Source organism: Ailuropoda melanoleuca, chromosome 1, assembly GCF_002007445.2.
Source record: "Ailuropoda melanoleuca isolate Jingjing chromosome 1, ASM200744v2, whole genome shotgun sequence".
Taxonomy (NCBI): Eukaryota; Metazoa; Chordata; class Mammalia; order Carnivora; family Ursidae; genus Ailuropoda; species Ailuropoda melanoleuca.
Window position 1 is genome coordinate 87,684,223 of NC_048218.1, and position 14,269 is coordinate 87,698,491.

The 14,269-nt window shown below is 35.9% G+C and overlaps 1 protein-coding gene across 3 annotated transcripts in view; it reads right to left on the reverse strand.

Moving 5' to 3' along the window:
* The window catches only part of NAALADL2 (N-acetylated alpha-linked acidic dipeptidase like 2), a 1,303,052-nt gene that overhangs the window by 642,755 nt on the left and 646,028 nt on the right, over nucleotides 1-14,269 (reverse strand). For all 3 annotated transcript variants that reach the window (XM_034662698.1, XM_034662699.1, XM_034662703.1), the window contains one exon: nucleotides 11,910-12,411. In XM_034662698.1, the coding sequence (XP_034518589.1) occupies nucleotides 11,910-12,411 (502 nt within the window). The remainder of the gene's footprint in view (nucleotides 1-11,909; nucleotides 12,412-14,269) is intronic.

The window sequence follows — 14,269 nt, forward strand, 5'->3', positions numbered from 1 at the left end:
TTAGAGGTACAGAGGGATTGATCAACTCTCCTGGAACCCAGTAAGTATCCATTTGAAATTGAATTTACCATTGCAAGTTAAAGTCAATCTCTCTTTCTCCCCCTCCCTCCCTTTCTACTTACCACAATGTGTAACTTTGTGTCACTATACTTTACATATACAAGTATGTTCTCATTGCTTCAATGTGGACATTCCAGTAGGAACATAAACACTACAAATGCAGGTATCTTTCATGTCTTGCTCATTGCTTTGTCTCCAGCCCAGCACTCAGTAGGCCCGGAATACATATTTATTAAATAAATAAGTACATATATGAATAAATGCACTGTGTTAAAAGCCACCTTGAATTAAGTCTTGTGATTGTAGGCTAAGGCAGTATTTTAAAAATGGAATATAAATTTGACTAAGAACAATACAAATCCTTCAATTAGAAAGTTGAGATGTCTCCTTTCCATGTAACAATGCACAGTTGTGATATTGCCCTTAACTCCCTAATAATTTTCTATACAGGTAATGTGCTTCTTGTGTATGATTTTAATTATTTGACTGAAACATAATTTGAAAATTAAAACCAGGAGAAAGCCATCTTATAGAAATTTAGTTTATCTACTTAAAATAAAAAAGGAAGGCTTCAGTCTTGAGCATATGTTATGCCAGCAGCAAGTGACTGAGATCCAGTGAAGGTTCACAGAGCAAGATGCAGAAAGAGTCGGCGAGGGTCTCAGCCAAGGAAAACAAAAACAAAAAACCACCCCACAGTAGACCACAAGAAGCAGCAGCCTATGAAAACCTGATACAATTTATCTTGGCTGCCCCGCTGGACTAAAATAAACATTTTTCTCCCTCTGCTTGTTGCCTCTATGAAACAGTAAGATACATTTTGAAATAGTTAAATTCCAGCGTGCCACCGAGACACACCTAAGTCAGCTGTAATAAGGGAATATCTGACGTTTCGTCCAATTACAAAAATTATCAGGCTAATAAATTAGAGCTTTAGAATCTATGTAGCAGCGTGAACTACAATATTGGTACAAGCTGATCTTACAAGTTGTTCCCTACAGAATAGCTAATATGATGAAACCAAGTGAAGAAATAGACAGAAAACGCCCACACTTATTTTATTTTTATTGAAGGTAAAAACCACCTGCACACAGTTCTGTTCGAAGAAAAATGTTCAGCTTCATTTTTCTCTCACAGATAGAAATGTACTCCATAGAATTGGAACTACTCCTTTTGTTTCTTGTTCTATCAGAATTTGATTTGCATATTTTGGGACATGTTAAGGTGCCCTCTGTGATTTAGAGAGTTTATAAAAGGGTAATTTGATCTCAAATCATAGTTTTCTTTCTTTATTTCTAATACTGAAAGCTGCATAGCCTTCTGAGAAGTGAGCCATGAGGGGAAGACATTAGCTTGTCTTGTATTAGATAATAAAAAAGTTCCACAGGGGATGAGTTACATATTATGACATTGTGAGTATAAGGCTCATTTGGATTTAATTCATTACTACATCATGTTGCACAGGAAAGCAATTTTTAAGCAATAGAAGTGCACTTCATTTGTAAAGGACCCAGCTATAACACACAATCAGTTATTGAAGACAGAAACTGATTTCCCAAATCAGGCATATAAAATTTAATATATTTGCTCCAGCTATAATGAAAGGGAAAGGAAGTTGAATGCCTCTTTTTTCCCCTCAGATAAGAGTGACACTTGATAAAATTTGGAAAGTGCATTTTTGCTTGGGGAGTTGATTACATTTCTGATGCCACAAACTGAATAAAATTAAAATCTTTCATAAAATATTTGAAATACCTGTTATAGAATATAATTGCAACTTTCATCCTTCCATAAGTTTAATAGTATTACATTAAAAATAAGATCTGAAATTTAATAATGAAATAAGGATAATGATGGGCACTATTTTTTTTTTCATATCAGTAACAATTTTCCATATTGTTCAGCTTAATCCTAAAGGCTGACTAAATTATTCTATGGGAAAAACAAACGAACAAACAAACAACAAAACAGCCAAATTATATTGGTTTATTTAAGCTCCCTAAATCTGTATTATTACTTACTATTCTCCAGAGAAAGAAAACCAACAAGATGTGCATACATACAGAGAGAGAGAGAGGGAGGGAGAGAGAGAGAGAGAGAGATTATTTTAAGGAACTAGCTTACACAACTGTAGAAACTTGACAAATCCAAAATTTGTGGGGCAGACCAGGAGGATGGAGTCCCAGGGAAGAGCTGCAATTCAAGTTCAAAGGCATTTTGATAGTAGAATTTCCTCCCCTTTCTGAGACCTAAGTATTTTTCTATTAAGGCCTTCAACTGATTGGATGAGACTCACCCATTAATTACCATAATGAAGGTAATCTGTCTTACTCAAAGTCTGATTTAACTGTTAATTTCATTTAAAAAATACCTTCTGCAGGGATGCCTGGGTGGCTCAGTCGGTTAAGTGTCTGCCTTCAGCTCAGGTCATGATCCGAGGGTCATGGGATCTAGTCCCACATCAGCCTCCTTGCTCAGTGAGCCTGCTTCTCCCTCTGCCTGCAACTCCCCCTGCTTGCACGCTCTCTCTGACAAATAAATAAATAAAATCTTAAAAAAAAAAATTCCTTCTGCAGAAATATCTAGAATAATGTTTGACCAAACATCTGTGCATTGTGGTCTAGCCAAGTTGACACATAAAATTAACAATTACACTGTAGTTACAACCATCTAAAATTTGGAAAATAGATTTATCTATCCATTCTGTGATAGTTTCCTAGGATCAACGCAATGAGGAACAAGTTTTCATCACCCCTTTTTAGTTTGATTTACTAGACAACTTTACTTTCTCTCCTATCAGCTAGAAACATCTATTTGAAAAAATTTTAAGTGACTGTAATAAAGTACTTAATTTGATTTGGTAAATATGCATAAATCATCTATTTTCACATACATTTTCATTTAAATTTCCCCTGTAACCACCCTGATGAAACTATAGGATTGATACTTTTATCCGCAATTTTTGAGCATTTTGCTTAATTTCTAAAGCATGGATTCAGATTTTCAAATTCCATATCTCAAAGGGCCATGTTGGCAATTTGGATCTTGATTTCATTGACATTAAAAAGGAACATGAAAGAGAGACGTATGTAATCAATTCCCAACTTTTCTGTGTTTAACTTATACTTCACTCTACTAAATGTGATCATTACCAACTTTTCTATCGCTAGAGTGCCGGGAAGTCAAGTGAATCCACAGGAAACTGACATACTTTATCCTCAAGAAAAAGGTTTGTTTTTCCCTTGTACTACATCTGACTGATCTTGTTCCTTTTTTGGAATGAATAAGATCAAGAAGTGAATGGATGAAAAAGCATATTATAGTCAATGCAGGAAAGATATAAGAAAGCTCTGACAAGTCTTAAGGTTAAGCCATTTTCAGGACAGGCAGCCAGTAAGCACAGATGACCTTGATATATTTGATGGAACTATTTCATTGACCATAGAATATAGTCACTGCAAAAGAGTCCTTTCATTATTTAAAATATATTCTTCCCACTAAGAATGCAACAAAAATCAAATTTGAAAAGCTAAAATATCTGCATTTTGATCCTGACAATTTAACATAGTCCTGATGCTTTACATCAGATAGATTCAGTAAAGAAGATTAAGAAAAGACAAGTATTTACTAGGAAGTTAAGTAACCTAATCTTAGTATGTAACTTTGGGGATTTAAAAAAAAAAAAAAATGTGTGTGCCTGGAAGGGAAGGTGGGAAAGGGATGGGGAGGGAAGAGGGACAGAGAGCGCAAAACAGCAGGAAAGCAGGGAAGAAAGCAAACCTTCTGGCAGAACTGGCCCTAGACTAAGACAACCCCTTCCTGGCAGAGCATAAAAAGACCTGTGAGGGGATCTACTTTGTGGAGACAAAACCTGTGATCAAAGAAATTACCTTTTTTGTGAAATTTTTACTTTTACTTCTTCTTGATAGCAAAAGAATGTTCTCTACATTAAACAGAATATCATTTAAACATGTAGAGTGACTGGCAGAGTGCCTGGAAAATAGTAGATATCCAGCATATGTTTATATAAGGGAAAAGAATATCCTCTACCATCAAAATTTTTAAAAAATTAGCACAGACTATGACAATGTAGATAAAATATGCTCAGAAACCAAAGTCATTTGTGTGTGTGTATATGCCATAATATATTATATATACGCCATAATATATTATATATACATAACATATACACATTACATTATATATCTAAAGTCACATATATGATTTTAATTTCAAATTCCAATAATATAGATCAATAGCCAGAACTGTATATACTTTTTCTAGAGATAAAGGAAAGAAAAGGAAAGAAGAAGAAGAAGAAAAAAGAAACCACATGCAAGTGAAGTTTTTATCAAGAAGGTCTAGATATTCTGGTCCATTCTCTCCCACAGTAAAGATGTACTGAGTATTTGCATGCTGTGACTCGAGTACTGTGCCAGACTCACATAGTTCTTTCTCCACTGCAAAGCAGAAAGTGATTCACGCCAAAAAAGAAAAAAATAAAAAAACAATAGCCGAAACTCTGCAAGTTACTAGGAGAGAGAGAACTTGACTGGTAGGAGATCGAAAAGAACATGAGCCAGACCTCAAAGGATGCCTAGCATCTGAACAGGTCAGGATTGATAAGGTCACTCACTGCAGACCACAGCCGCTGTCAGTAACCCTGATTCATCTTGCGATAGGTGCTGCTCTTTCTCTGGTCAAATGCCTAACTGTTGTGAAGAGCACAGCTTTCATCGGTCTGCTCATCCAGTCAGTTAGAGAATTAATGTCACTCAGCAAAACCGTGAGAAACTCTGAGTGAAGCAGTTACTTTATCTAAAGTCCAGAGCAATAAAATACTATGCATAATTAAGTAAATCTTATACTATGTATTCTTTTTGTAATTAAATTTAAGACAATGTACATTTGTTATCTGGAGAGATCAATGATAGAATAGCTAATTACTTCCTTTAGGAACTGTCACTCTATTACTGTTAAATTCATTCTGTTATCATTTGCATAACTTGAATTATGTGTACTTTTGTTAAACATTTACATGTTTTTCTCCAATTAAACTGCCAGTTGCTATATCGCCTTATTCATTTCCCCCAACCTTCCTGCTCTCATTCTGATACTGAAATTGATGAGGAACAAAAAAACACGAAGGGCATGGAAAACAGAGACCAGAAAAATAATAAAATAAAAGTATATTTCAGAAGAGAAAACCAGATTTGAGAATCCATTTCAGTTTATTGTATCAAGTAATTACTGAAATGTAAAGTATATGAAACAATATTGAATGCTACCTAGGTTTTCAGACGAGGTCTTGTTCATCAAGATACGGCTGAAGAAAATTTGCATTTACTACCCTATTTTGAAGAGTTCGTTATCATCCAAAAAAAAATACGGTGCTTCATTATGTTTGTAAAGATCATTTCACAGCATAACTTAACTCATGCTTAATTGCTTGTACCAAGCCAGACAGTGATGAAAAATACTGCCCCTGTCCAGATAATGCAGGCATTTAAAAAGAGATAAACGCTAGATAGCTAATATTGTTCATTTTATTTTTTAATAAATGTATCTACTAAATAAAATCCAGAGAGATGGGGTACCATACATAAAATAACAGACTATTTTGCTATTATAATATTTTAAGTCTCTCAACTTGTAAGGCCATGGAATGAACCTACAAAACCACAGGAAATTCTTTAAAAAGTATTCCATACATGCAAGAAGAAATGCAAATGGTCAGTTAAGATACAAAAAGTTTGTCAACATTATTTTTGAGCTATCAAAACAAATAAAGTACTGGAAGGTTGGCAGCTCTGAAAAGGAATTTGGCAAGACAAAGCAAATAACTAAACAAATTTAAACTCCCTGAATTTGTGATTTGTTTCCAGGAATCTATCGGAAAAGAATAATTAAAGAAGCAAAGACTATGTACAAGAATGTTTGTAGAGACAACCGAAATGTCCATTTATAAGAAACAGTTTCAATAAATTCATGACATCTATATAATGGAATATCAGCAGTATTTTAATATAATGATTTAAATCTATATTTATTGGCTTGAAAAATGGTTCTAAATATATTGTAGGTAAAAAACATTCTAAAGCAGATATCAAAGGAATATATGTGCTATAATACAATTTTGGTTATTGATTGGAAAAGAAAGAAAATGATGAAAGAGGGTGATAGGAGTATGGGTGGTTTTCACTTTATTATTTCTAATTTTCTCTATTTTACTTGTAAGAAAAATAACAATATTCTTTCCATTTAAAAAAGCACAAAAAATGCCCCGTTAGCCATAATTAAGATAGAGCACATGTTTTCTTTCTCACCATTTCACAGCTGTCAAAAGTCAACACATTCCTGCGTTCAAAAGTATACTAAACCTCATAGTGCATCCATTTCAAATATTTTATTATTATAGTATTATATTTGGTAACTAAAGTTTGAAGTTTTTAACACACTGTGTTCAGCAATGTGCTTGTGATCTTTAACACACACAACACACGCACACACATCGTTCATTCAACAATATATATGATAAATATGTGATAAAGGCTCAGTGAATTCATTATATAATATATATAAAACATTATACTTGTCACACTGAAGCTTCTTCTAAGTTAAGAGTTCTCTCAACAGCTCTAGGTTAACGTGTTTTATACCAGGTGGCCAGCATCCCAACTGGCCAAAGCTGATTAGACCAGGGATAAACACTTGACACAAAGTCACAAATGCCTCTGGTCCTCAAAATAATATTTCATTCTGGGGAATAGGAATGGTAGAATCATACACTGGGAGATAGCAGTTGGTGTTGGGAGAAGAAAAAAAAAATAAGGCAAACAAAAAGTAGTACAGATGGAAAGGGAGTTAAGTCACTTCAGTGTCTCAACACTTCAATGAAAATCAGAGGAGTAGAGATATTGAGGTCCCTGGAATGGACTGGATCCAGATTCTCTATGAATAAGGCCTGATCAAGTGAATAATTCCTATTCCTAGATTATTGTATGGGCCCAGCCTTCTCTTTTGATGCTTACAATAAACTTGCATTATCTAAGTGTTTACTGTTCAAGGCACCAAAAGCATACAAAAAAACCCCAACTTTTAATGGCCTATTTTGATTCTGACCTATCAGAATATATCTGCTATATATCTGAATATACCCTGTTGGATAACAGAGAAGATACATGGAAGAAATAAACCAATAATGTAAAAAAGTGAAGGCATTTTTTCAAATAGCAACAAGCTACACATATTCAGAAGTGACTGAGAGAATCATATTAGAAGATTAATACACACACACATACATTTACACATGCACTAACATGGTCTTCATATCCTTAGGCTAATCTTGACCATGTCTACAAATGGGATCAAGTGTAACTAAACTTCTGATTGGCTTTCTTTTTTTTGGTCAACATACCAAGTAATTGGCTTAAGTTAGTGTATTATGTGGGCTTTATTATGGGGTAATTAGGCTCTTAAATTAGGATATACAGTCAATATGTCTATCAATGATTCTCTATGAATCATTCAAATATGTACTTTTCTATAATACTAAACATAAAAATAGCCCATGTGTAACCTCTACGTTAGAAAACTTTTAAGTCAGGGAATGGAATAATAAAGTACTTTTCTTCTCTTCCATTTACATGTATTCATTTGGGCTAGTTTTGTTTTGTTTTGTTTTTCCTATTCCTACATTAAAACAAAACAAAACAAAACAAAAACATAGAAAAACAAAACTCCATTAATCTTGATGACTGTTATGTGACTTGAGTTCCTCTAGTGAGTAATTAAAATGTTCAGTGTCATTTAATAGAACTTTGAACTTTTCCCCACTTGTGACCATCTTTAAATTGGAAGCCCTGAAGTCAAAGAAGGAAGAGCAGTGAGCTTTTTGCTTTCCGAGTCTCTAACTTCAGGCCTGAAACAGAGCAAGTGAGAATAGGTAAAGTGGGAACAAAAGTTCTCACTTGACAGATACTCTCATGAACTGGCATAGTACTTCTGAATCTAGCTGGAGTTGTCCGCTGAATTTTCCTCTTGTGTCTGCCTTGTGGGTTCTTTGGAGATCCATTCATCCCACACCTGGGGACTTCTCACCTTCCTTTGATGTGGGTAATGCATTCTCCTCCAGCTCCAATACTTAGTCCTTCCACAGCTCCATACTTCTAGCTCTGTCTGAGAAGTTCTTTTTAGCCATCCAGGAAGCTTTATTAGTAAGATACCTCCCTTCCACATCTCTCCTCCCCACAACCCACAGTCTGTTTGGGTTTCTGTAACAAAGTACTACAGACTGATTGGCTTATAAACATTTCTGACAGCTCTGAGGCTGGGAAGTCTAAGATCATACCACTGGCAGATTCAGTGGCTGGTGAGGTTGCTCTTCCTGGTTCATAAAGAATGCCTCCACACTGTGTCCTCACATGGTAGAACTAGGGAGCTCTGTGGGGCCTCCTTTTATAAGATCACTAGTCTTATTTGTGAGAGATACACCTCATGACCTACGCACCTGCAGAGGCCCCATCTCCTAATACCATCATGTTGACCATCAGGATCACAACATATGAATGGCAGGTCGGGGGCGGTGCAGGGACACAATCCTAGTGATACTTTCTCTCCCATTCATTCATATTCATATTCTCTGTCTGTCCATCTGCCTGGATAGAGTCCATAGAAGCAAACTTTGCTATAGGCCACCCAAAACCTCTTCTTTTATACTTTTATCAGCAACTAACCAGTCTATATCTTTACACTTAGATTTCTCAGGTCAGAATCAGGCACTCCAGGTGCGGCAACTATCAAGTTCTCCTAAGTATTTCTATTAAATCCTTTTTTTTTCACTGGACTTGAAGCTTGCTCCTTGAGAAGAAAAAAAAAAAAAAAAAAAAAAAAAAAAAAAAAAAAAAAAAAAACAAAAGAAACCCCAAAAGAAACAAACAAACAAAAAAAAACCCAAAGAAAAAAGAAAAGAAAAAAAAAGAAAAATTCTCTTTATCCACTTCTCTATTTCTTAGCTTCTCCAACCTTTCATAGGTTAAAACTGAGTGATCATCTCAGAGAATTATGCCACCCTCCCCACCCCCGAGTTCTGCATGGTGGTCCTAATTAGGAACACATTACCAATTTTCTTCAAGCCTCAGCTTTAACTGAGACATCAACAGTGTACTTTAACATTTTTACAGTATCTGGTTTTGAAATTAGTTGTTATTTTTTTAAATCAGAAAATAGCATATCCACTGAATAACTATAATTATATAACATAAATATATTTTATAATATAAGTTGGTAATATTATTAATAATGTTTTGAATATAATGATAATATGAAAAACATAAATGGCAAGTCAAGTTATTTTTAAAATAAATAATATAATTGATCGATTAAATACAGATCTATTGCTCACATATTGAGGCATTCATTTTTTCCCTTAGAACAATACTTATTCAATGTCTGCTTCACAATAGGAGTCCACTGCAGGGCCGAGCAAATTTGGCCCATTCCCTCATGGAGTCTGTAATCTAATCTTTTTTTTTTTTTTTTAATATCTTTTCTATTGCACCGTCTTTGGATGTTTGGAAAGAACTGACATGGTCTTAGAGCACGGGCAGGGGTGGAAAACCAGTAGAGAAGAGAGAGAACAACTGATGCACAAAAAAACAGGGGACCAATAAGAGCTCAAAACTGATCACAAGTAGATGAAAAGTAGCAATAGGAAGGGGCCTGTGATATACAGAGTTAATGTTGAGATGACTTAGTAAATGCAGGAACTCATAAGAAGCCACGTCGTTAACATGACTCTTAGGGAAAAGGCTGTTTTTGGATGAGGAGATGTTATTTGGAGAAAGTTACTGTAAACATATTTGTACCAAAATATTGATTAAAGAAAAATCTCTTATCTCAATAAAGAAAAATATGTGGCATTTGATGGAGTACAATTGGGAATATGTGTTCAACCACTGAATACCGCCTGGCAATATAATTGCTAGTGGTTATATTTTTGTAGCTAGCTTTGAAATATATATTTTGATTTTCAAGTTTAAGAGGAGAATATACGCCTCACTGTCATGCAACTCCAATTCTGAGGAAAATAATGAATATTTGTATTTAATTATACATTTAGAATTTTAGAACCAGCTGCCTATTTGCAAAAAGGACATAAATCAGTTTTTAAAGTTGTCTACAATGCTGGGGGCGGGGGGAATAAAGCAAAGAAAGCCAGAGAAAGAAAATAAATACGTAGGCTAGTGAGTAAGCAAAAGGCATATAAACCCCTCCCCCTCCCCCTGCTCCAGGGAGCTGAACCCTTCAGAAAGAGTTTCCCAGGCTCTGAGTCAGCAGAACCCCTGCTGGGGTCGGCCAGTGGGACAACCAGTAGGATACTGCAGAACAGGAGAAAGGGAGAAGCTGTGGCACTTCTTACTTTCTCTCTGCCTTCAGTAGCTGAGGCTATATCTCCAACCCCCTGCCCTTCTGTATACAGAAAGCTCCAGCTTCCACCAAGTTACCCCAGCCCCCCTTGTCTCTCCAGCCTAGGCTTAGTAATGGCTTTTTTCTTTGGGCTGCCTCACTGTCCTGACCACCCTCTCAGATTTTATCTTTGATGGAATAATTTCTCTCCTTTCAATGCCCTCTGCTTTAAATATTCAGAGAGTTTTCTGTTGTCTGTTAGATCCTGACTGCATTATGCATTATATGGCATATCTCTCACCTCAATTCTATATAAACAATTTTACATAGGGAAATATAATGGAAAGTTCTTTTTATCTGCATATTACATGCTTATGCAACAGTGGATAGCAGACACAGAAGGTGTAGGAAACAAATTGCGATTAGTCATTCAGATGTGATCTTTAGGAAGAGAATAACTCACCAGCATCAATACATATGTCATTTCAGCACATAGATTCAATGATACATTTTCAGTGGGTATGCCCCCTAGAAGATCCCTAAAAATGCACACATGACAACACCTTGGCAGTAATGAGTCAGTGTAATCCAGGAAGAATATCCTGGGAAAGTAGTATCCCTCTCTTTCATCTACCCATGCTTCACTTAGGACTACCCTTTCTCGGCATATATGGAAAATACATGGGAAAGCCACTATTCCAGTTCTTCATTTCACTAAAAATGTAAACTAGCAAACAGTTTACAACTCAACAAAACTTTCAAGTTACCTGCTGGTTATACGGCAATAGTGAAACTTTTCCCAAGAACTCAGAATTAATGCCAGTTAAAGAATATTTTCTTATCATTTAACTTAAAAATCAACACATTCTGGCTAGAGAGGTCATGTGCAAACTTACCCTAGAGAGACAAATGAACTTTCAGAACTGCCTGATATATGGAACCCAATGTTTTTCAATAAAAAGGTGTTCACTGAGAAGCCCAAGGATGCAGGAAACCAAATACTATCAGTGCTTATCTTAGCTCCTAACCATAAGAGACAGTTACTTCAGCCCATAAAAGTGGTTTATTTCATTCTGGTGTCATTAAAATTTTCAATCATATGGCTAATGCCCTGGTTTTTATTACGCATATATCCAGCTGTCTTTGCATCTCAATTTGGCCTACCTGGGCTTCCCAAGAGGGAGAATATGCAATACCTGGAATCTTTTAATCTCCACAGTTGTGGTTCTTATTATCAATTAATAAAACAGCATCATAAATTCCTATTACAGTATCATAAATCTGAAATGTGCACCCTTTCTGTGAAGGGTGTGTTGGCAAGTTTTGTTGCTCAGCTTGCTGAACTAACCTGAAACCATGGCAAAATCACCAACTCAATACTTCCTGTGAGCCATCTTTCCCAGGATATGCATCTCACCAACATCCATTTCTTCTCCACCTACCTGAAAGACTTCTTAATATCTTCTGCTTGGATTGTCTCGAGAATCTCTTGGTATAGCTGAAGGTCAAGCGTTGATGAAGATGTAGCATTTGAAGGGCACTTTTTATGTGCATAATAGCCTATCAAAATCCCAAAAATAAATAAAATGGTGGCTGTGCAAAGTATTTTTAAAAGGCGGCAAAAGTTGCAGCGGTTGTTCTTTGGTGCAGATCTTGTATAACGGGTAACAGAGTCAGACTCTTCTTGAAGTCTCTGAAACCTTCCTTTGGGTGAAGTTGCTGGTTGAATGGAATCAAGATTGAGATCTGCAGTCTCTGGATTCTCCAGGTTCTGATTTTCAGCACTATCTAGTTGGAACTGGTCAAAACCAGGCTCCTCCAGTTCCTTTTCCATGTCCCACTCTAAGTCAAGGGCAGTGGCTTGAAGGTCATCATTGTCTAAGTACTGTGAATGTCCTGGTGCTCTTTGATCTGCATTGACCTTCTGATAGGCCATCTTTTTACCTGCGAAAATAAGGGAAGCATATTTTCTTAAAATAAGCTGTAAAACTGAATAAAGAAAACCTCATTTAAATTGGAGCGGGGAGATCAGAAGAAGGAGCTCTCACACCCTGCCCTCAGCCAGTGACAGATCCCAACAGGAAGAGACATACTTTGCCTACTCCAGCAGGAGAAAGGAAAATTTTCTCCCTGTTCTGCAACAAGCTCAGCAAATAAAAGTACAACAACTCAGCCAATGAGAAGCCATCACCTCCCTGAACTCTCACATTCCTTCAATAGACTTTTCATTCAAAGCAGCCCTCCCATCTTTCTTCTTTTCTCAGTAAAGGGACAGTCCTCTCTGTTGATCTCCAGGCTTGCCTATGATTTGCCATAGTTTACATGTCCTGAATTGCAATTCCTCTGCTATTCCGGGGCGGGGGGGACAAAAACAAAAAACAAACAAACATTTGCTGGTAAAATAATTGGCTGTTTACTTTTAAGGTTGACAAAACAAATAATAAAATCTCCATGGTGAAAACAAAAGAAAGCAGCAATCCATATTAGATGCCCATAAAATTTTAGTGATTGTAATCAGGGGAAATGTATTGTCCCTATAGAAAAATCACATATTTGTTAATTATTTAATCTGTTTTGCTGCTGGTGTTTATTATAGGAAGAGAAGACAAAAAATAAAAGTAAAAGAAAAGTAGAAGGTACTTGGGGAAACTATGAGAAAGCATAAAATAGACACGCACACAATTATTCCTTTGAAGCTCAGGAGAATAAAAAAAAGTCACAAATGTACAACTGCACCGAGGATAATATATTTTAATGAAGGCAAAATTTAAGCTTACACATTGTCAAGAACTTTTAAGAAAAACTAAGGGCAGAAGCAATAAAGCTGTGGTTTAGTAAGTTAAGGAGGAAAAAAAAAAAAAAAGACCCTGGGATAATTAACATTATCAGAGCTATTTTTAAAAAGAGATTCAGGATAGAATAGAAATAAAAACCAAATGGAGTAGCAATGCTACTGAAATACAAGAAGCAAAATATAGTATGTTACATAGTCATGAGTTATCAAAAGGATTGGAAACTTTAAGGCTACCACAAAAGACCAAATGTTCCGTGGAATTAGTGACATGAATTGGCCTGGATCACTGAACTTTAAATAAAAGTCTAGAATGGCATCTATCCAAAAAGGGAAGCCTTTTGCCAGCTAGGAGAGTTTGATTTCATAACCTTGTTACAGGAGTGGCAGATGGAGATTTTCTCCCCTACACAGTTTTGGATGACAGTTTGTTATATCCTGCAGAGTGGTATTAGGCTAACTGGGCTAATTAACTACAAGTGGTCTTCAGTCTGTATTCAGTAACACACTGGTGTATTATGGTTGCAGATTAGGAGTATTTATACTTAAATTTTCTGTGTATTAGATTTGTCATCCCAGCTGGATTCTCAGGTCCCTCACTATGTTTTATGATTTTTCTACGCGCCCCACTGTGGTGGGTGAAGAACAGAGCTCAACAGACAACTGATTAGCTACCTGCCGCAGGGCCAGTGGTTGACAAGTAAATTCTAATCAAAAGATACAAACAGGGACTTCACGAAAGGGAGAGGCATCACTCACTGAATCATGGGTATATACAACTCTAACCCGGGCTGGCAGAGGTCCATGTTAATTAAAATGTTCTAAACTTTTCAGAGAATTCAAAATATTTAAATATTAATCTTACAAAATAAAAAATATAATTCTGACTAGATTTCTCTTCTGCTACCCTATAAGCTGGGATTCATTCTTATCCAAAGTTGACTCAATAACAAGAAGTAATGCATGCCAGGTCATGGGATAGGCAGTGAAAACAAAGATAAATGGGTCCTT